This window comes from Zeus faber (assembly GCF_960531495.2).
Source record: "Zeus faber genome assembly, chromosome: 5".
NCBI lineage: Eukaryota > Metazoa > Chordata > Actinopteri > Zeiformes > Zeidae > Zeus > Zeus faber.
In genome coordinates this window covers 37798278-37821932 of record NC_137192.1, presented here as the reverse complement: position 1 = coordinate 37821932, position 23655 = coordinate 37798278, and the positions used below count along the sequence as shown (strand labels likewise).

The window sequence follows — 23655 nt, the reverse complement described above, 5'->3', positions numbered from 1 at the left end:
GTGTAGGAGTGTGTAGTAGCAGTGTGCAGTAGTGTGTTGCAGCAGTTTGTAGGAGTGTGTCGTAGCAGTGTGTATAAGCAGTTCGTAGTAGCAGTGTGTAGTAGTGTGTAGTAGCAGTGTGAAGTAGCAGTTTGAAGTAGGAGTGTATGGTATTATTGTGTAGTAGCAGTGTGTAGTAGCAATATGATCTAGTCTGTAGTAGTAGTGTGTAGTAGCAGTGTGTAGTAGTCTCTAGTTGTAGTATTTAGCAGTGTGTTGTAATAGTTTGTAGTCGCAGTGTGTGGCAGTGTTTAGCAGTTTCAGAATCAGAATCAGAAATACTTTAATAATCCCAGGGGGAAATTAAAAAACTCCAATCTACATACAACATATTTACATACAACATATAATAATTATTAAGAAACATATATATATATACATATATATATATATATATACATATATATATATATATATATATATATATATATATATATATATATATATATATATATATATATATATATATATATACACACACACACAGTGTAAAATGTACAGTTAAAAGTGTGCAAGAAAGTTTGCAGTAGTGTGTAGTAGTAGTAGTGTGTAGTAGCAGTATGTAGCAGTGTGTAGTAGTGTGTAGTAGCAGTGGGTTGTAGTGTGTAGCAGTGTGTTGTACTGTGTAGTAGCAGTGTGTAGCAGTGTGTAGTCGCATGATGTGGTTGGAGTCTGTACCTCTATCCTGAAGGTCCTCAGAACTGGTCTCACTCCTAGTGGGATGATGAAGCAGCTTTGATCCGAAACAAATGGAGGCTCCTGAGGGTCCACAGAGTGAGGAAGAGTAGGCTGCACACACACACACACACGCCAAACACACATCAAACATAATAATAAGTAAATAAAGTTTAATATTACATTCTGTGTTATTGTTAATAAAGTTTTGATTACGATCTGTGTTATTGTTAATAAAGTTTTGATTACGATCTGTGTTATTGTAAATAACATCTAGATTACAATCTGTGTTATTGTAAATAACATCTAGATTACAATCTGTGTTATTGTAAATAACATCTAGATTACAATCTGTGTTATTGATGATAAAGTTGCGATTACGATCTGTGTTATTATTAATAAAGTTCAGAGTATGAGCTGTGTTATTGTTAATAAAGATTCAATTATGATCTGTGTTATTATGAATAACATTTAGATTACGATCTGTGTTAATGTTAATAATGTTAAGATTACGATTTGTGTCAGATCTGTGTTATTAATAAAGTTTAGATTAGATCTGTGTTATTTTAAATAAAGTTTAGTTTAAGATCTGTGTTATTATTAATAAAATTGAGATTACAATCTGTGATATTGTTAATAAAGTTGAGATTATGACCTGTGTTATTGTTCATAAAATTAAGATTATGATCTGTGTTATTGTTCATACAGTTAAGATTAGATCTGTGTTATTATTAATAAAGTTTAGATTACGATCTGTGTGATTGTTAATAAAGTTGAGATTACGATGTGTTATTGTTTATAAAATGTACATTACGATCTGTGTTATTATTAATAAAGTTTAGAGTATGATCTGTGTTACTGTTAATAAAGTTTAGATTATGATCTGTTTTATTATTAATAACATTTAGATTAAGATCTATGCTGTTGTTAATAGAGTTCTGTGTAAATGTTAATAATGTAAAGATTACGATTTGTGTTATTGAAAAAAAAGTTGAGATTACGATCTGTGTTATTGTTTATAAAGTTTAGATTATGATCTGTGTTAATGTTAATAAAGTTTAGATTACGATCTGTGTTATTGAAAATAAAGTTTAGTATTATGATCAATGTTATTAGTAATAAAATTGAGATTAAGATCTATGTTATTGTTAATAGAGTTTAGATTACAATCTGTGTTATGTTAATAAAGTTTGGATTACGATCTGTGTTATTCTTAATAAAGTTTAGGATGATGTTCTGTGTTATTGTTAATAAAGTTTAGATTACGATCAATGTAAACAGATCTATCCAACAACCTTCCATTCCTCAGTCAGGTCCTGGAAAGAGCAGTGGTCGCCCAGCTCCATCAACATCTGTCCAACCATGAGCTCTACAAACCCCTGCAGTCAGCCTACAGAGCACACCACAGCACAGAGACCGCCCTAATCAAGACCACCAATGACCTTCTCCTTGCTGCAGACTCCGGTAACATCAGTATCCTCATCCTAGTGAACCTCTCCACTGCTTTTGACACGTTTTCCCACACAATCCTCCTCAAACTCCTATCCCACCTCCTTGGCATCACCAGTACAGCTCTCTCATTGTTTCAATCATATCTATCAAACAGAACTCGGTTTGTCAACATCAATGGCTCCTCCACTTCCCATGTCACAGTCAACCATGGCGTCCCTCAAGGCTCTGTGCTCGCTCCAACACTCTTCATCATCTACCTGCCCCCACTCAGGCCAGATCATTCGTCACCATGGTCTCAACTTCCACTGCTACGCTGATGATACACAGCTTTATCTCAGCACCTCACCATCCACTCAGTTCCCCTCACAGTATCTGGTCAACTGCCTCCATGTCATAAAAACCTGGATGACAACAAACCTACTCAAACTCAACAGCAAAAAGTCAGAGCTCATGGTTGTGGCCCCAAAGCCGCTGCTCCGGAAGGTTGGAGATCTCCTCCTCCTCGTTGACGACTGTTCCATCAAAACATCTCCCGAGGTCCGCAACCTGGCTGTTATCCTGGACTCCACCCTCTCCTTTCAGTCTCACATCAGATCCATCACCAAGTCTGCCTTCTATCACCTCAAAAACATCTCCCGTCTCCGTCCCTCACTTTCAGACTCCGTGGCATAAACCCTCATCCATGCTTTTATCACCTCCCGGTTGGACTACGGTAACAGAGTCTTGTCCGGGGTTTCCAGCAAAGCCCTGAACAAGCTCCAGTATGTGCAGAACTCGGCTGCCAGGGTTCTCACTCACACCAAGCTCTGGCAGCACATCACCCCCACCCTCATTCACCTCCACTGGCTCCCGCTCAAGTTCCGCATGTCTAACAAACTCCTCCTCCTCACATACAAATCCCCCGTACCAGACTAACAACTTTCAGGGACGGAGCTTTCAGCGTGGCAGCCCCCACCCTCTGGAACGCTCTCCCACCCGTTATCCGTAATGCCCTGACCCTGGACACTTTCAAAACAACCCTCAAGACCCACCTTTTCACCGTGGCCCTTCCCCATTAGTTAGTTTAGCTAACCCTTTGTTTTTGTTTTGTTCCTCTCTCCCTTAATCTGACTCCACACCCCCCCACCCCCCCGTGCCCCTCTCCTGTAAAGCGTCCTTGGGTTTTTTGAAAGGCGCTATATCAATTTAAGTAGTTATTATTGTTATTATTAATGTTTATAAAGTTGAGATTACGATCTGTGATATTGTTCATAAAGTTTAGATTACGATCAGTGTTATTTGTAAAAAAGTTTAGATTACGATCTGTGTTATTGTTTAAAAAATGTAGATTCCGATCTGTGTTATTGTTAATAAAGTTTAGAGTACGACCTGTGTTATTGTTTTTAATGTTTAGATTACGATCTGTGTAATTGTAAATAAAGTTCAGATTACGGTCTGTGTTATTGCTAATGAAGTTTAGGATTATGATCAGTTTTATTGTTAATAAAGTTGAGATTATGATCTGTGTTATTGTTTATAAAGTTTAGATTACGAGCTGTGTTATTGCTAATAAAGTTTGGATTACAATCTGTGTTATTATTAATAACGTTTAGATTATGATCTGTGTTATTGTTAATAAAGTTTAGGATTATGATTTATTTTATATTAATAGAGTTGGGGTTTAGGATTACCTCTCCAAAACTGGAGTAATCCAGTTCGATCAACTCAAAGGCCGCCAGCAGCTCGCCGGCGGGGGACTTCCCTCTGCTGATGTCATAGAAATGGAGGCGGGGCTTCTGGTACGGCTCCTCTACAAACTTAAACTCCGGTTTAGCAAACGCCCTGCCCAAGGGCTCTGGGCTGCCCTACACACACACACACACACACACACACACACACACACACACACACACACACACACACACACACACACACACACACACACACACACACACACACACACACACACACACACACACACACACACACACACACACACACGTACACATTTAATTAACAACATCAATAGTTCGAAAAGGCAGTCGATGGTGGTGAGGAGGACTCTGTATTAGTCAGTAGTATTGATTCACTGTTACCATGCCAACATCAAATGATGCGAGATGAGCATTATCCAAGCAGAGCTCAGAAGGAACAGGGAGGCATCCTTTATAGGAACTACAACTTTTAAAACAAAAAGACGTGTTCAGAACACGAGAAGAACAAAATGACAGTGATTTGTCTTTTGTCCTTTTCTGGCTCTGACAGCTCATCTTGTCTCTAATTGGTCCACATGGCCTTGAGTCACGGCATGGGGGGACTTTCTATTCAACCTCCTTTTTCCCTTTTCTTGTTTCCATCTCTAAGTATGTTTTATTCAGTGTAAAATCCCATGAAAATAAAAATCGCTGTGTTTTCGTTACCTTAGAATGAGCCGTTCTTATCTGCATAGGGAGGGGTTATGCTTTACAGAGGCCTCCATGTTGCACCCCCCTGTTTCTACAGTGGCCAAGAACAGACAAACCAAACGTTGGCTCTAGAGAGAGCTTTTCGGTGCTCAGTAAGGACGCACCGGTACACATTGTGTTATGGAACCATTCGGTGCGCCCCCTATTGTGCAATATACACACGTGAACCACGGTATCACAGTAGAGAAGGACTGGACACGTTGGTGCAGCGTACGGGTGCAGCGCGGTGTGCAAGTAAGTGCTGCTTCCTATTGAATCCACTGTTGGAGCTCCACGGGCACATCAGTCATGGGGGTTCGTGTGGAGCCGTCGTGCAGTATTTCCCTATTTTTGTAAAATAACCCCCCTGGGATGGGTGTGTCCCTCTATAAAAATAGTTTTTAAACCTTTTAACTATTTTAAACTCAAATATAACTTAAATATAAAGATACCGAAACCATGCCGTTGCCGTGGCCCAAAAACCATGATACTTAGCAAGCCGTGAGCCAGCTGTTCCGCTGCAGCTGTAGTGCACACACTGCAGCTTTCAACAAGCCAAAGCCTAGGCAGACTCCTCTCACAGTCACATTCCTGCTTCTTTCACTGCCACCATTTGTTTTTTCACCCATTTTTTTTGCTGTTTTTTTCCTCTTTCCAGCAACTCACTCTGGAAATATGTGGCATGGAATACTACATGAAGAAATAAACACAGTTGTTATGGAGTATTCTGCCGGTTGTGTTCTAGGACAGGTTCCCCATTGGTTCTTACGTCTTTTTAAGTATGTTCCTCCGCCTTCAGTCTTATCTTATCACCTTAAATCAGTGGAGGATGATCCCAACACGACGGACAAAGTTTGTTGAATAATTATCTACGTTACATAAAACGAGTTGGGATCTGGTAACCATGGACCGTAGAAAGTGAGCAGAGTCATTACCATGGTATCGTAGTCATAGATGCTGATTAGAATAAGGGGCGGGTCTTGTTGTAGCTCCTCCTTCTTTCCCTCCAGTAGAACTCTGTCAAACAGCAAACACTCACACCAGGCGGGAGAGAGGGTCTCCCACACCACCTACAGTTGGATACAGATTAACCGTTAATCCTAATCCAACCCAGATTACCTGCGTCAAAACAAATGTCCTACAGCTGGATAAAGACACACACTTCTACACCCAGGCCACATACAATGGTTTGAGATGGACAGGTTTACTGTTAAACCTTATCGTAACTCAGATTAACTGTGTTTACACAAACCACCTCCAGCCCAAGACAGATTACAATACACTACTACACCTGGACTACACCCACTACTAACCCGTGTGACCTGGCACTGGGTGGAGAACACCACCTTGGCGAAGGGGTCGGAGAGGCCATTGTCATCAGCGGCCATTAACCCTCGGCCCTGGTAGAGATGGCACCGAAGCTGGAAATACCTGCTGTCTGCAGAGACACAGTGTTATAAATACTACTACTACTACTACTACTCCTTTATGTATCATCGCACTACTACTATATATTTTCTTTTAGGAGTTCATTCCTGCATTACTTTATTGTAGTCTTCTAATGCTTTTATTGTTTTACTTTGTCTTCATATTATACTACTACTAATAATAATAACTTAAATTTGTATAGCGCCTTTCAAAAAAACCCAGGTCGCTTTACAGGAGAAGGTGGAGGGTGCGGAGGGTTGAGGGTGCAGGAACAAACAAAACAAAGGGAAAGCTAAACAAACTTAAACTAACTAATGGGGAAAGGCCACCGTGAAAAGGTGGGTTTTGAGTGTCCAGGGTCAGGGAGTTACGGATTACGGGAGGGAGAGAGTTCCAGAGGGTGGGGGCTCAACAGGTTAAATTGAACCTAAATCTGAGACGATTATAGTATAATATTCACCATTTTTATACATTTATTTTGCTTATTTGATTTGCTTTCATTGTTGCTATTTGAAGGCCCTCAATTTCTGTGAAGCACTTTGTGAGTGACATGTTGTGTATGAAGGGTACCATACAAATAAAGGTGACTATTTTTAGTGGTCCAGGCCACAGAGCCGAAACGCTATTGTTTTTAAGATTTACTTTAATTAGACTTTTTGGTATTTTTCAGGCTAAAAGTATCGAAAACACGGCGGTCGCAGTACGCAGACATTGTTGAGGTCTCGTTAATACCGAGAGATTTCAGATGTCTTGTTGTTAGTCTCAATATCTATCCACATTTGGAGCAGTTAGTGAAAAACTGTTGCAAATTCACCGCAAGTTGATGAACGTTGGCGGGCCCCTTTGTGACTTCATCACCCAAAGTGCAAGCTTTGTCTCTCGGAAGTCATTCTCATCCAGCAACTTTCGCCTTGTGGACTGCATAGAGTTTGTTACGCGTTTAAAGGAAACTCGGAAAACAAACTCACGCTGCGTTTTACAACACCCAGAAAACTGTAATGGGTCACAGAGGACATTTTCAAGAACCTTTGGCCGAACCATCCCCCTCTTTTGTGTCCGCACCAGATCCATGAACGATCGTAATTGATCACCGTTCTTGAGGGACCTTTAAACTAAACGACACAAGAGGAACATTTAGTGACGCAAGTCCATGGTGAATGGAAAAACACATGAAAAATAAAATACTTAATTTGAAGCAAACATGTCTTTATGTATACACAATTATTTCAAAAACATAAAAGAAAACAGCGTCCCTCAACGGACTCAGAGCGACCCTCAATCACGACAGGTTTTCCTCAGTGTGACCCAACCAAGTGACATCACCAGGCGGTAAAGAGGGAGTGGACAGAACATTCATCCTCAGAGTTGAGTCACACTCATGTTAAAGACCAAAACAATCTCAGAAAACCTTGAAAAAAGTAATGAAACGAGTGAACTGTAAACTTGGAAAATTGTAACTCATGCTGCATTTCACAGAACCCGGGAAACTGTAATATGTACCTAACATGATTAAACTGGACCCTGTGCATTGCTACCTGCAGCTATATTTATTATTAGGGTCCGAGCCCACAAAATGTGGGGAGAGGAACCTATTGTTATTGCTCCGTTTATTGTTTACGTTCTTCTTCAGCCTTTTTGTGTCTGCTTTTTGGGGGCCTTATGATACTCGAAAACTCACAAAACTTTGCACACTCGTCAGTCCCAGTGTTGCCATTGATATTATATGAGTCCTGTGCATGGGCGTGGTGAAATGGCCAACCACACCCTCAAACATCAAACCTATTCACTTTTTTTCCATGAAAACTCACAAAATTTGGTAACATACATATGTAACACCACTTGATTAAAAGAAAATATATATTGCCGCCATGACTGACACCTAACGGGAAGTCAGCAATATTGAATTAAAGGTGCAATTTTAGTCACTTTTTGGTCATTTTCATGCTTTGTACTTTTGCAAGCTCCTCCTAGGCCATTTATCGGATCGAGTAAAAATTTGGCGAGTGTCTATGTGGTGGATGGGATGGCTTGGCAACCACACCTGACGCTCGTTGGTTAGGCTAACGAGCGGCAGGTTTAAAAAACCCATCCACACACGCACTCAGGATAGGAGGCCTGTCATGACATGTTCAATCTGCTCCTGGCTAGCAGAGATAGCCTTCTCTCTACAATAAACTGGTGTTAACCACCCTCATTGCCTCTGTCTCTGTGCCGGAGGGCCCTGAAAACCCCACTTGGTTGGCATGTGGTGTCGAAACTGGCACAGTGGTGCCCAATGTGGGCCTCCGGTAAGGGGAAGGGACACAGAAGGGCCGCCCGAAGATGCCCTGTAGCCACCAATTGTTCAAGGGGTGGCCCCAGCACCAACCCTCTCTCGACTGGCAGCAGCAGCACCTGGGGGGTCCGGTGGAGGACCTGGGGAGAAGCAGCACAGCAACCACCACAGGTAACTGCTGGCAGCTAGCTTCTCTGCCCTGCGACCATCGCCAGAACCATCCAGCAGCCTAGCAGCCAGGCTTCCCCTCCAAGCAACCCCAGCCAAGTGTCCAGCCAAGTGTCACCAGACAGCGCAGCAGTCTGAGGCCTCACTCTCCGGAAGGGAGGAGGGGGCAGTCTGTCGTCGCCCTGGTGGAAGGAGGCCAGTTGAACGTGCTGCTCCGGGGTACCCAGGTCTTCTGGAAGGGGACCTTTTAACTTTCTTTTGGACATTTGTTTGTATAAGGTATGGGAACCCTGTTTCAGAGCCCGGTGTTTTTATGATACAAGGTACAGCAACCCTGTGTCAGAGTCTGTTTCAATTTTTTTTTTTGTTCTCTGCTTGGCGGGGGGGGGGTGGTTCGGCTTTGTCTACAAGAGAAAATATTGGCTCAATGAGCGAGAAATATAGGAGTGGATAGAACAGTAGAGCCCAAGAGGTGGATGCAGGGGAGGTGGAGGCAGTGCAGTAACACAGCAAGCAATGCAGGCAGCAAAGCATGGAGAAAAGCGGGATGGCAAGCGGGAGGCAAAGCAGGAATAAAAGCAGGAAGCATAGCAGGAGGAAAAACAGGAGGAAAAGCACGAGACAAAGCACGAGACAAAGCACGAGGCAAAGCACGAGGCAAAGCAGGACTAAAAGCCGGAAGCATAGCAGTCGAAGCAGAAAGAAAAGCAGGAAGAACAGCAAGACGCAAAGCAGGAGACAATGTGGGAGGCAAAGCAGGAGGCAAAGCAAGAAGCAAAGCAGGAGGCAAAGCAGGAGGCAAATCAGGAAGAAAAGCAGGAGGCAAAGCAGGAATTAAAACAGGCGGCAAAGCAGGAAGCAAAGCAGAAAGAAAAGCAGGAGTGGGAAGTAGGAGGCGAAGCAGGAAGCAAAGCAGGAGGCAAAGCAAGAATTAAAACAGGCGGCAAAGCAGAAAGCAAAGCAGGAAGCAAAGCAGGAGGCAAAGCAGGAATAAAAGCCGGAAACATATCAGTCGGCAAAGCAGAAAGAAAAGCAGGAAGAACAGCAACACGCAAAGCAGGAGATAAAGTGGGAGGCAAAGCAGGAGGCAAAGCAGGAGGAAACGCAGAAAGAAAAGCAGGAGCGGGAAGCAGGAGGCAAAGCAGGAAGCAAAGCAGGAAGCAAAGCAGGAAGCAAAGTTGGATACAAAGTAGTAGGCAAAGCAGGAAGAAAAAGCAAGAGGCAAAGTAGGAGGCAAAGCAGGAGGCAAAGTGGGAGGCAAAGCAGGAGGCAAAGCAGGAGGCAACACAGAAAGAAAAGTGGGAGGCAGAGCAGGAGGCAAAGCAGGAGGCAAAACAGGAGGCAAAGCAGGAGGCAAAGCAAGAGGCAAAATGGGAAACAAAGCAGGAAGCAAAGCGGGAGGTAAAGTGGGAAGCAAAGCAGGAGGCAAAGCGGGAAGTGAAGCGGGAGGCAAAGCAGGAGGCAAAACAGGAAGAAAAGCAGGAGGCAAAGCAGGAATTAAAACAGGCGGCTAAGCAGATGGCAAAGCAGGAAGCAAAGCAGGAAGCAAAGCAGGAGGCAAAACAGGAGTAAAAGCCGGAAGCAAAGCAGTTGGCAAAGCAGAAAGAAAAGCAGGAAGAACAGCAAGACGCAAAGCAGGAGACAAAGTGGTAGGCAAAGCAGGGGGCAAAGCAGAAAGAAAAGCAGGAGCGGGAAGCAGGTGGCAAAGCAGGAAGCAAAGCAGGAGGCAAAGCGGGAGGCAAAGCAGGAGGCAAAGCAGTAGGCAAAGCAGGAAGAAAAGCAGGAGCGGGAAGCAGGAAGAAAAGCAGGAAGCAAAGCAGGAGGCAAAGCAGGAGGCAAAGCGGGAAGCAAAGCAGGAGGCAAAGCAGTAGGCAAAGCAGTAGTGAAGCAGGAGGCAAAGTAGGAGGCAAGGCAGGAGGCAAAACAGGAAGAAGAGCAGGAGGCAAAGCAGGAATCAAAACAGGCGGCAAAGAAGTTGGCAAAAAAGGGAAGCAAAGCAGGAAGCAAAGACGGAGGCAAAGAAAAAATAAAAGCCAGAAGCATAGCGGCCGCCAAGCAGAAAGAAAAGCAGGAAGAACAGCAAGACGCAAAGTAGGAGACAAAGTGGGAGGCAAAGCAGGAATTAAAACAGGCGGCTAAGCAGGTGGCAAAGCAGGAAGAAAAGCAGGAGGCAAAGCAGGAATAAAAGCCGTAAGCATAGCAGTCGGTAAAGCACAAAGAAAAGCAGGAGACAAAGTGGGAGGCAAAGCAGGAGGCAAAGCAGGAGGCAACGCAGAAAGAAAAGCAGGAGCGGGAAGCAGGAGAAAAAGCAGGAAGCAAAGCAGGAGGCAACGCACAAAGAAAAGCAGAAGCAAAGCAGAAAACAAAGCAGGAGGCAAAGCAGGAGGTAACGCAGAAGGAAAAGCAGGAGGCAAAGTAGGAGGAAAAACAGGAAGCAAAGCAGGAGGCAAAGCAAGAGGCAAAGCGGGAAACAAAGCGGGAAGCAAAGCGGGAGGCAAAGTGGAAAGCAAAGCAGGAGGAAAAGCAGTGAGTGAAACGGAAGGCAAAGTGGGAGGCAAAGTGGAGGCAAAGCACGAACAAAAGTAGGAAGAGTAGCAGGAGGCGAAGCGGGAGGCGAAGTGGGAGGCAAATCGGGAAACAAAGCGGGAAGCAATGAAGGAGGCAAAGCAGGTAGGGCAGGAGGGATTGGCTGCTTAAATAGGCCGGCTCATAAGGGTGTGGAAGCGTGTGGAGCCGTCGAGTTGTCCAACAGAACTATGGTTATGATTTTGGTTCTAGTTATGATCATGTTGTGATCATGGTCATAGTTATGATCATGTTTGTGATCAACATTATGGTTATAGTTCTAGTTAACGTTATGATCATGGTTATAGTTATAGTTATGATCATGTTTGTGATCATGGTTATGGTTAGTTATAGTTTAGGTTATGATCATGATTATGGTCCTAGTCATGATCATAGTTATTGTTATGATCATGTTTATAGTTATCGTGATGGTAATGGTTCTGATCATGTTTGTGATAATGTTGATGTCTATAGTTATAGTTAAGTTATGATCATGGTTATAGTTAGTTATGCTTTCAAAATGGTAGTGTTGCTATATAGCTGATGCATTTATACTTTTTATAAGTAATAATTTATAAAGTATTTGATTCATTACCATTGATAATTTTTATTTTTGGACATATATATATTTTTAAATTGTTGTTATTGTTACACACACACATATATACATACATACACACACACACACACACACACACACACACACATATACATACATACATACATACATACTGTACATATATACATACATACATACATACATATATATACTCTATGTGTGTGTGTGTGTGTCTGTCTGTGTTTATACTGTATGTTTCTGAAAAAGGTTTTGACTGATATTTTCTGCTTTCTCTGAAAGCAGAAAATATTTTGACAAACCGAAAAATGCTGTAGTTGATGGGGCATAGTGACTCTTCAGAGAACGTATCCTGACCTTAGCCTAGTTCCCGCCTTCAAATGGATTAACTGACCGCAGAAGTTGTGTATGTTAGAAGTTTTTTTCTCACACAACACAATCCAGGTACAAAGGCCTGTTGGTGTTCCTGTGCTGGCCTGAAGGGGGCGCCACTCACCCTGACATGATAGGCTGATCGGCATCTTTCCCCTCCTGCCTCCTCGCTGCTCCTCTTCCTCCTCCTCCTCCTCATACACAGGCAGGAAGTCCTCGGGCAGCGAGCTCAGTGCCTCCTTGCTGTACTTCGTGAGACCGAGCCACAGGTAAACCTCCAGCTTTGCAAAGATCTCCCCTACTGGCCCTCCTGGGGACTGCATGCGCGCACACACACACACACACACACACACACACACACACACACTGACATCAGATGTATTTCCACTATTCAGCCCCTACTGGGCTTTCGATAACAACTGGCATTACCTCACATTACTCTCTTTTCCAAAGCCATTTAATATCAGTACATTTTGTTGTATTATCAAACCACTGTACTTCTACAACATTAAGGATTTTATTTCAAAGTACACACCATGATCACAGCAGGTTTGGCGCTATATCCATAAAGCTAATGCTAACTGCCCATTGGAATGAGAGGAACCACACACTACCTTCATATACAGCGTGGTGACTTTGCCACAGTCTCGCCCCCTTTGTTCCTCCACCAATGAGAAGAGGATGGAGTAGGAGGGGATTCGGACATATGCCAATCGCTTCTGTCCACTCAGTAACCATAGAAACACATCAGGAAGTGTGCTCTGGGGCTGGAGAGAGACAAGCAGACAGACAGGTATACAGTGAGAGGACAGTCAGACAGACAGTCAGAGAGACAGACAGACAAACTGTCACCTCTTTAGCAAGGAGGCGAAGCTTCTTCAGGATTTTCCTGGAATCGACCAATCGTTGTTTAGCTGTGCGTCTGGTGAGTCGCTTCTTTGTTCTTACAGCCTGTCTGGCTATCAGAACCTACAGACAGACAGCTGGTCAGAGAGACAGACATGACCTATACAACATCTATAGAACACCCGTAGAACACCTATAGAACACCTGTAGAACACCTGTAGAACACCAATAGAACACCTGTAGAACACCCGTAAAACACCCGTAGAACACCCGTAGAACACCCGTAGAACAGCCAGAGAACAGCTGTAGATCACCTATAGAAAACCTGTAGAACACCAGGTATATATGTTTCTACTGGAACTGAACTGGTTCCTTTTCAGGACGTGCTGCACTGTGGTGACTTCTGCTATCTGGTGATTGTGTTGCTTAAACTACATTCATTCACAATTAAGATTGGATTAAAAATTCAACTGATTGTCATTGTCAAGTACTGAGGCAATCAAATGCATTTCTCTGTTTGTTTGTTTTTACCCTGTACTGTCATCACGCTGAGTATTTGTGCCATTGCATTTAGGACAGAGTTAGTCTGCAAGTGCGATGAACTTCTCAACCTGCAATGCAACTCATTATTCATTCTTTAATCATCAACAACTGCTGCAATAACTCTGTCCTGTGGATGACCTGTGGTATGACCAGATCAAAGCTTTTTGGTTACACACAACCACCACCAACTTCCCTCTTTGGAGAAATATTTTACCATGTTTGGGTCTATAAACAACTAATCACTACTCCAAGAGAGGGAGAATCACCACAGGTGAGACAGATAAACATAGAAAAAAACAACATGTACATGTAAAAACATAAACATAGAAACAAACAACAACATGTACATTGAAAAACATAAACATAAAAACAAACAACAACCTGTACATGGAAACATAGAAACAGAAACATACAATATGTACATGGAATAACAGAAATAGAAACAAACAACAACATGTACATCTAAAAACATAAACATTCAAACAAACAACAACATGTACATGGAAAAACATTCACATCGAACGACAAAATGTATTGACAAACACAGTTAATCAGGAACAGGAAAACTGGAAAAGCATTTGGTCAAGTGGCCTCTTCCTGTCTTAGTTATGGCAGCAAATGAGGGAGAAAAGGAGAGGAATGCAACCAGGAGGGTGCTGGGGTGCGTTTAAAGCAGGTGTTGGGGGTGTGTATATGTGTGTGTGGGTAATGGGACCGCTTGTGTGTGTGTGTGTGCATCCGCTAGTGAGTGTACAGGACTTATCCCAATTGGTTATGGTGTATAAGGTCAGTATTATGTTGTGGCGCTTCCAAGCAGCGGAAAGGGCCTCCAAGCCCCAAACTCTACAGCTCCATAGACACCCCATTGCTGCAGGAAAGCCCAGTGCAGACCACCCAGCAGCCGCAGAAGACCCCCAGGCCCCCAGAGAAGCCGGAAGCCCGCTAAGCAACTCCCACGGCCCCGGGGCGCATAACCCAGTCCCAGGGGACACAAGGAGACCCCGCACCGCAGGGGCGCACACACGCAACCCACCACCAAGTGCAGGCACAAGATGCAGCCGTAGGCGCAGAACCCGGGCCGCGGGCATCAGGCACGGAGCCAGGCCCCGCGCCGACAGACCGACACCCCGCCTGAACCACCCACATTCTTTTCAATTTTCCATCCTAGCAACTGACGTATCTAGGAGCAGTGGGGGGTTAATTGTCTTGCCCAAGGACACATCAGCACGCTACCAAGAGGAGCAGGGAATCAAACCGGCAATCTTCCGATTACTAGATGACCCGCTCTACCTCCTGAGCCACTGCTCCCAATTCCTACAAATCATAGCGTCAATGGTTTGTTTAATATACATTAGCTTTTTATTCCGCTTGAATCAACTTGTGTAACTGCTTCTTTGTGTTCGGGGCTCCCGAACTTGTGTTTGTATCGAGTACAGACTCTAGAATCTACTCCAGTCTACAGTTATCTGCAAGACCTTTTTCTTTCTTTTCTCCATCTCTAGGATTCAGCGCCCGCAAGTGTGCTGGTGAAGCTCCATGAACCTCGGACTACACCAGCGAAAAGCTACACCGGCTACAAGCCACACCGGCTTTCTGCTACAGTGGCTAACGAATAGCAGCTAAGTGGCTACAAGCTACAAACAAACCAACCAGGGAGTATGGACTATAGTATGTGCATATCTGCTCCTTATGCACCTGCTCCTTGAGAGGCTTTCCCTGCTAGAGGGACATGTCCGTCAGTTAGAGCAGAGTAATTTGATAACTTAAATGTGACAGGCACATAGCGTGGATCACAGCCGGCCTGCTAGCCTGGCTAGCATTAGCCCTATGCGGCCTACCAGCCAGGGAGAGCCTGTTGAGGTTTCTAACAGATTTTCCCCTTTAGCTAGTCCTACCCCAACTAGTCCTCCCAGCTCCCACATCATAGTCATGGGTGACTCAATCACCCGCTATGTCTGGCTTGGAAGGCCAGCCACAGTAGTGTGTTTACCTGGGACCAGAGTGCCGGACATTGAAACTAATCTTAGAGTGCTGGCAAGCCACAGGAACAGCCACAAAAACAGGCACACAAGGAGGACACCAGCTATTCTGATATACTTATTCATGTCGTCTCTAATGATGTGAGGATGAGGTGATCAGTGATAACAAAGAGTTACATTGCTAGAACTTGTGATCTCTTGTGCTCCGGGTGGGTTATCTCCCAAATAGGAGCCTTTCTGTGTGGAGTTTGCATGTTCTCCCCGTGCTGACATGGGGTTTCCTCCACCTAACATCAGTCCGGACCCCCACCAAAAACATGCAAACATCATCGTCTGACCAGCCCACTGCTCCTGGCTGTGCCCCCGGAGGAAGGACAAGCCAAGGATGGGTTAAATGCAGAGGCCTCATTTGTGTGTGCGTGCATGTGTTGTACTTACGAGTGCTGTGTGACAATTAAAGATTCTTCATTCTTCATTCAAGATGAGTCGGCATCAAGTGATCGTCTATGGCCCTTGCTTGCGAGAGGCAATGATGAAAGGTTCAGTAGATAAGTTTTGCTTAACTGGTGGCTGACTAAGTTCTGCAGGCAGCCACCGCAACCTTTGTAGATAACTGGCTCTCCTTTTGGGGGCAACCCGACATGATGAGGATGGACGGCCTTCATCCTAACAGGGAAGGCGTCATCACACACAGACAGATGTGATACAGACTGACGTAGTGCAGACTGATGTGATACAGACTGTACTAATGGGTCTATGTGGGATTTGGTTAGACTTTTGAGGCTCTTGTTATGCGGCCCTCATCACCACTGCTTATTTACCAAGCAGTGATCTACCGTCCTCCAGACCACACTCAAGCTTCTGACATGAATTCTCTGACTTTGTTTCTGAAATGGTGATGCACGCAGATAATGTATTAATTATTTAAATTTAAATTTTCTGGTGAGAAAGGCGAGGCAGTGTCTTAAACCACCTCAGGTAGCTAAAGAAATTCAGGTCTCGGAGGGGATCCTCAAGTCCTTCTACTCTGGAGCAGTGGAGAGCATCCTGACAGGCAACACCACTGTCTGGTTTTGGAACTGTACTGCTCAGGACAGGCGGGCCCTACAGAGGGTGGTGCGTTCAGCTGAAAGTACCACTGGTACTACACTCCCCTCCCTGCAGGACTTATACACAGGAGGTGTAATTGCAGAGGCGGCAGGATCATAAAGGATCCTCACCACCCCAACAACGGACTGTTCCAGCTGCTGCAGTCAGGCAAGTGCCTCCACAGTCACACGGTGAGGACAGAGACTGAGACAGAGTTTCTTCCCGCAAGCCATAAGGACTGTCAATGCTCAACTCACCAGGGGTCCTAACAAAAAGCACTCAGTCACTCACACTGCCTTACTGTACTGTATGTAGCATACTGTACTGGATACTGTATCACTGTTCTGGGTTACTGCATACTGCGCTGTATTGCTGTTCTGTTCGGTGTTACTGTATTGCTGTGTCGTACTGTTGTATACTGTACTGTATATCTCCATACTCACTATATTCACATGCACTTCACTGTACATATCTGTTTATACAAATAGCCTATCCCATATTAATAACTCTATTCCCTTCTATTTTGTACCCCCACTTTGTATTATCTTTTTGAGTCTTGTTTTATTTTTATTTGATTTTATTTATATTATTCTATTCACTAACTGCATAACGTTTTAGGAATCAGTTTCACTTAGTTAGCTAGGTAGGAATGAGGTTAGCTATTATGTTCGGTTTAGTAACTATTGTGCATAATCTCTGGGTGCGTTGCACAGACATTCCACTGCATATATGTATGAAAGTATGTATATGAATGTGACGAATGAACCTCTTGAATCTTGAATCTTGAATTATGGGTGACTTTAAAATCCATGTGAAATTCCTGTCTGATCCCCTTAGCAGGTTCCAGACAATAACTGATACATTTGGACTTATGCAGCTAATAAATGAACCGACCCATAATAATGGTAACACTAATGATCTTGTACTAACCCTGGGCATTGACACCTCTAACGTAATACCTCTTTCATGTCTGACCACTATTTGATAATGTTTAAAAACTCACTGCCAGTATTCCGAGTATGACCAGAGCTATAGCAGCCATTACATTAGTATCTTAATTACTACTGCGCTTTTTGACCAATTGCCCACAGCTGTTGTCTCATTTTCATTTGACGAAGGTCCCATTGATAGGTTGATTGATAGATACAGTGGCACAACTAAGAATAAAATCATGTGTGAAGAAAAAAACACCTTGGTTTACAGATGAGACCCGAGCACTGAAGAAATACTGGAGGAAACTTGAGCGTAAATGGTGAGCGACTAACCTAGAAGTGTTCCGTCAGGCATGGGGTCATAGTTTGCTGAACAACAAACCTCTCTCGTTAGCCAAAACAAAGTATTTCTTCATATTAATTTGTCGCAATCAAAATAATCCTAAAACTATATTTGATACATAAGCTATGCTAACTCAACAACAGAAGATTCTCAAGAGCTCCCCCTTTAAAGCTAATGACTTCATGCAATTCTTAATTTAGAAAATTGAACATATGAGAGAAGAGATTAGAGGCACTCGGCTTAAACCCCAATTGAATTCTACCAATAGTGAGACTGGAACCGGCAGTAGGGCAGATGGTATAGATAACCTCTCACACCTTGATGCAGTAGCTCTTGAAACTCTATCACAGTTGGTAAGTGCAGCAAAACCGATAACATGCTTACTAGACGCACTCCCTGGAAAGCTTGTTAAAGAGCTGTTTCCAATCTGAGGACCCTCTATTCTTAACATTATTAACTCATCCTCTCTTCTCTGGCACTGTACCTTTGGCTTTTTTAGACAGCCATGATTAGACCCTTACTTAAAAAACCCAACCTCCACCCTGAGAGTCATAGCAACTATAGGCCAGTCTCAAATTTCTCCTTTAACTCCAAAATTCTTAAAAAAATATTAATTCAGTATGGATTCAGAGCACTCCAGTCCACTGAGACAGCCCTCACAAAAGTAGCTAATGATCTTTTATTAGCAATGGACACCGACACTTTCTCAGTGATACTATTACTCGACCTCAGCGCTACTTTTGATACTGTTGATCATAACCTTTTGCTAGATCACCTTGACCCATTTGTTGGCATTAGAGATTTGGCACTTTCCTGGTTTGGATCTTATCTTTCAGAAAGGACACAACTTGTGATTCATGGCAACGTGACCTTTTGACTATTGTAGTGTTACTTGTTGGGTCCCGCAGGAATCGGTACTTGGTCCTTTACTTTTAAGCATTTATATGTTGCCTCTTGGAAATATCATTATGCAAATATGGAATTAGCTTCCGTTGTTATGCTGATGACACCCAACTATACATGTTCTTAGATCCAAGTAACCCACGCAATTGTCAGACCCTAGAGGCATATCTGGCAGAAATTAAACAGTGGATGTCTTGTAATTTCTTGCTTCTTAACTTTTGATATGAGAAAATTGATATGCTGGTTGTTGGTCCTGCTAGGCACAGGCACCTGGTTAAGGATACCACTCTGAACATTGATAGCTGTACTATTACCCAAAGAAACTCTGCCAGGCTCCAGAGCACTCTCACTTAGGGCCCCAGTACTCTGGAATGCCCTACCTGTGGAAATCAGAGCATGTTGTTGCTGATGGCTCTTCTTCTGCTGAGGCCAGTTATGCCTAGGGTTCCATAGGCCTTGTTCAGGGAATGGCCAGCAAATCCCCGACTGCCCACCTCCACCGGCAAACATGGGGCATGCTGGTGTTTCCACTTTTCCCCAGGTGAACAGGTTAGATGAGCTGGGAAGAACATTGTAGACCCCCTGTATCAAGGGGGGGCCGTAGGGGTCGTAGGGGCGATGAGGTGGTAGGGATAGCGCGCCCTGCTTGCTGAAGACCGGGGCCAGGTCCAGATATTGTGACGGAACCGAGGACAGGCCAGGGCTCTTGGGGTCCCCCAGCTGCGCATCTGGCAGCGGGGTAGAGGCCGAGCGGAGGCAGTGGGCATGGCAGTGTGGGCTCCAGGCGCTCACGCTACCCGAGCGCCAGCCCATCTGGGGGTTGTGGATCCGGAGCCAGGGGTACCCCAGGACCAGGGGGTTCAGGGGGGAATAAATGAGCAAGAACCTCAAGGACTCACAGTGGTTGCCAGAGAGTAGCAGCTCGAGGGGGACCGTCTGGTGGGTAATCCGGGTCAGACATGACCCGGTCAGCCCCTTGACCTAAAGCAGTGTGGGGAGAGAGACGGGTGTCAGCCCTAGCTGGCGTGCTAGTCCCAGGTTGAGGAAGTTCGCATCCGCCCCGGAATCTATGAAAGCAGAGGTTGAGAGTGTTATACCCCCTCACGAGAGGGTAGCTGAGAGCAGAGGACGGGTGAGAGGGTTGGAGCTGGAGCGACCGGAACGTAATCCTACCGAAACGTCGCCCTCTCCCGGCCAGACCGGGCAGGTGGCTTGGAGGTGCCCCAGCCGGCCGCAATACAGACAGACGGTCTGTATGCGGCGGGTTCGCTCCTCGGGGGAGATCCGTGAGCGACCGAGTTGCATGGGCTCGGCATCTGAGAGAGTCGAGGGACTTCCGAGGCGGGGCGTGGCCGCCCAGGGGGGAGGCACGGGCTGGAGTCTCGCCCCCTCCATCTCGCGCCTGCGCTCCCGTAGCCGGTTGTCCAGGCGGATGGCGGTCTCCACTAGTTGGTCCAGGTCCGTGGGCTCATCCCGCCGCGCCAACTCGTCCCGCAACTCGTCGTTCAGGGCGTGTTTAAACACATCCTGCAGGGCTCCGTCATTCCAGTTGCTTTCTGCGGCTAGAGTCCGGAACTCGACGACGAGGGAGGGGACGCTACGGGGAGGCCGTGGGCCTAACACTTGTATTGCCTCTTCAGCAATTTAAGCTCTTCCCTAAGGTGCTGGATAAGAGTTAGACTTAAGGTTAGGGTTAGCCTAACCCTAACCCCAACCCCTCAATTATTATAACGGGAGGGGACTTCAACACAGTACTGGATCCAAGTTTAGACCGTTTAACAAACCAGAAATAATCACATGCTCTGGCGTTCATCGGACACTATAAAACAATATATGAGTGATCCTGCTCTTGGTGATTGTTGGCGATCAAATAATCCATATAATACAGAATACACATATTATTCACCACCCCACCTTTCCACAGAGCAGGCTACCACATTAGATCAATCACTTACTCTAGAAGAACTCAGGAAAGCTCTCATCTCCAAGCCCAACAATAAATCACCCGGATCAGATGGCTACCCAGTGGAATTCTACAAACACTTCTGGCCACTTATATCCCAATTTTCCATCAGAATGATTACAGAGATTAAGTGAACCTCCACCATGCCTCCAAACATGAATGCTGCTCTCATTTCAGTTTTTCTCAAACTCAATAAAGACCCAACCCTCACCTCGTTATAGGCCCATAAGCCTTATTAATTGTGATTTAAAGATTATTAGTAAAACACTAACCAACAGAATTGAAAAAGTAATTCCATTTATAATTCACCCAGACCAAACAGGCTTTGTCAAGCGTAGACACACAATGTGCTCTGTTTATTCAGTCTGATCAGCATATCTCAAAGGAACAACTAAAATACTGTTATTGTTGCTTTAGATGTCGAAAAAGCTTTTGACTGAGTTAATTAGAAGTATCTCTTTTCAACCCTCAACAAATTAGGCTTTGGAGAGTGATTAATTCAATGGATCAGAATGCTGTACAACTCCCCATCCGCTTCTGTCATCACAAATGGTTACACTTCACAGCTCTTCACTCTACAACGTGGCACAAGACAAGGATGTCTGCTCTCCCCTTTACTCTTCCCTTTCGGCTATCCATCAAAACAGTAATATCATTGGCATACAAACAGGAAACTCTGTTCACAAAATGAGTTTATATGCAGATGATATCTTGTTGTATTTACAGAACCCAATATCATCCCTACCGGAGGTGTTCAATCTAATATCTAAATTTTAAGCTATCTCAGACTTCTCAATAAACTGGACAAAAACCACAGTCTTACCACTCAGTGGGTAGGACTAGAATGCTGTAACCCAGAAACGTCCCTTAACATCACAACAGCCAACATTAGATACCTTGGTATTGATATCTCCCCCAATGTGTGTCAGATTTGTTTACCCTAAACTTTACTCCATTGCTCAAATATATTGAAGAAGACCTTATTCAATGGAACAACCTACCCATCTCACTATTTGGTAGGATAGCAGCACTGAAAATGAATATCCTACCAAAAAAAATATATATATTTTTGATGACCCCAGTCCAACCAACAGTAAATTGGTCTAATACTCCAGACCCAAAAGACTGTGGAGGCCTAGCAGCACCAAACTTCAGATACTACTATATAGCAAATCATCTTCCATTTATAATTCAATGGTTACAACCAGAGCAACAATTGGGCCATGGATGGCGAGACATTGAACAAACAGAATGAATAAGGAAACATAATTGCGTGGCGTGTTGTTCGGGCGGGGTGTCGTCTGTCGACACGGGACCTGGCTCCAGGCCTGCAGTCCATGCCTGGAACCTGCGGCCCAGGTTCTATGCTTGGGCTGCGTCTTGTGCCTGCACATGTGGGTGCGTATGTGTGTGCCTCAGGGGTGCAGGTACTCCTTGTGCTCTCTGGGACTGGGTTATGCGCCTCAGGGCCAGGCGTGGGTGTTTCTCCGCGGGCTTCCGTCTTCTCTGGGGACTGGGATGCCTTCTGTGCTGCTCGGGGCTTTCCTGCAGCAGTGGGGTGTCTGTATGGCTGCAGGACTCAAGTGTGGCTTCGGGGCTTTGGAAGCGCTGCGATATAATCCCGACCTTATACACCACAGCCAACTGGGACAAGTCCCGTACACTCACCAATGGACACTTCACCCGCACACACACACATACAGGCGGTCTCATCACACACACACACACACACACACACACACACACACACCACCAGCACCTGCTTTGAACACCCCCCTAACACCCTCCTGGTGACACCCCTCTCCTTTTCTCCCTCATTTACTGCCATAACTATGACAGGAAGAGGCCACGTAACCAATTGCTGTTCTAGTTTCCCGCCTAGTTTCTCACCGTGGTGATCCCCCCCCGCCCCCCCTCCCCTCTTGGAGTAGTGATTAGTTGTTAATCGACCAAAACATGGTAAGATGGTTCTCCAAAGAGGGGGATTGGTGGTGGTTGTGTGTAACAAAAACTGTGCTCTGGTCAAACCACAGGTCGTCCACAGGACAGAATTATTGCAGCAGTTATTGTGTGTTTAAAAAATTAATGAAGAGTCGCATTGCAGGTTGAGAACTTGAACTCCACTTGCAGACTAACTCTGTCCTAGATGTAATGGAACAAATACTCTGTGTTGTATGCCCAGCATGCTGACAGCACTGGTTAAAAAATAAATAATTCAATAAAAAACATTCTGAATGATCATTCACAGTCCATGCTTATCTCAGCTTGACTCCTCCCACTCACATGCGGCAGGAACACTTCTATGAATATTCCAAATACTCACACTGGTACTATCACTAGTGTTACTAGTACTACTATAGCCAGTACTACTACTACTGCTATAGGTATTATTACTATACTAGCTTCTTACCAATACTATATTACTACAGTATTACTACAGCAGTACTAACTGCTACTACTGCTTACCAGGTTCTTCTTTATAAACTCCTTCCTACATCGGTCCAGGTTGTTTGGTCTGGAGGGAACTCGTCTCTCTGCCAGAACACTGAACTGTCTGCAGAGACAGGCAGGCAGGCAGGCAGACAGGCAGGCAGCCAGACAGGCAGGAAGACAGACAATGAGGCAGAGAGACAGAAGCAAATCTTGACCGTTGACATACAGAGACGATTGTGTTCATCATTAGAATCTTATACCTACTCTACCCTACCCCTATTCTACCCCACCTGTACACTACCGCAACTCTACCTGTACTCTACCCTAGCTCTAACCTAATCTACCTCTATCCCACCACTACTCTACCCTACACATGCTCTACCTTACCTCTACCTCTACTATGCCCTACCTCCATTCTATCTGTACTCTACCCTACCTCTACTCGACCCCACCTCTACCCTACATTTACTCTACCTGTACTCTACCCTACCTCTAACCTAATCTACCTCTACTCTACCCTACACATGCTCTACCCTACCTCTACTCCACTTCTACTCTACCTGACCTCTACTCTACCCTACCTCTACCTGACCTCTACTCTACCCTACCTCTACTCTACCTTACTTCTACCTCTACTATGCCCTACCTCC

At 44.7% G+C, this 23655-nt stretch overlaps 1 protein-coding gene across 1 annotated transcript in view; it reads right to left on the bottom strand.

The window, feature by feature from the left end:
- Positions 1-23655, bottom strand: part of fer1l4 (fer-1 like family member 4) — a gene marked incomplete at its 5' end in the record, with an annotated part of 121319 nt that overhangs the window by 43721 nt on the left and 53943 nt on the right. The window contains 8 exons of the mRNA XM_080001224.1: positions 718-828; positions 3837-4010; positions 5525-5659; positions 5903-6027; positions 12099-12291; positions 12589-12741; positions 12827-12943; positions 23039-23126. Coding sequence (XP_079857350.1) covers positions 718-828; positions 3837-4010; positions 5525-5659; positions 5903-6027; positions 12099-12291; positions 12589-12741; positions 12827-12943; positions 23039-23126 — 1096 coding nt within the window. The remainder of the gene's footprint in view (positions 1-717; positions 829-3836; positions 4011-5524; positions 5660-5902; positions 6028-12098; positions 12292-12588; positions 12742-12826; positions 12944-23038; positions 23127-23655) is intronic.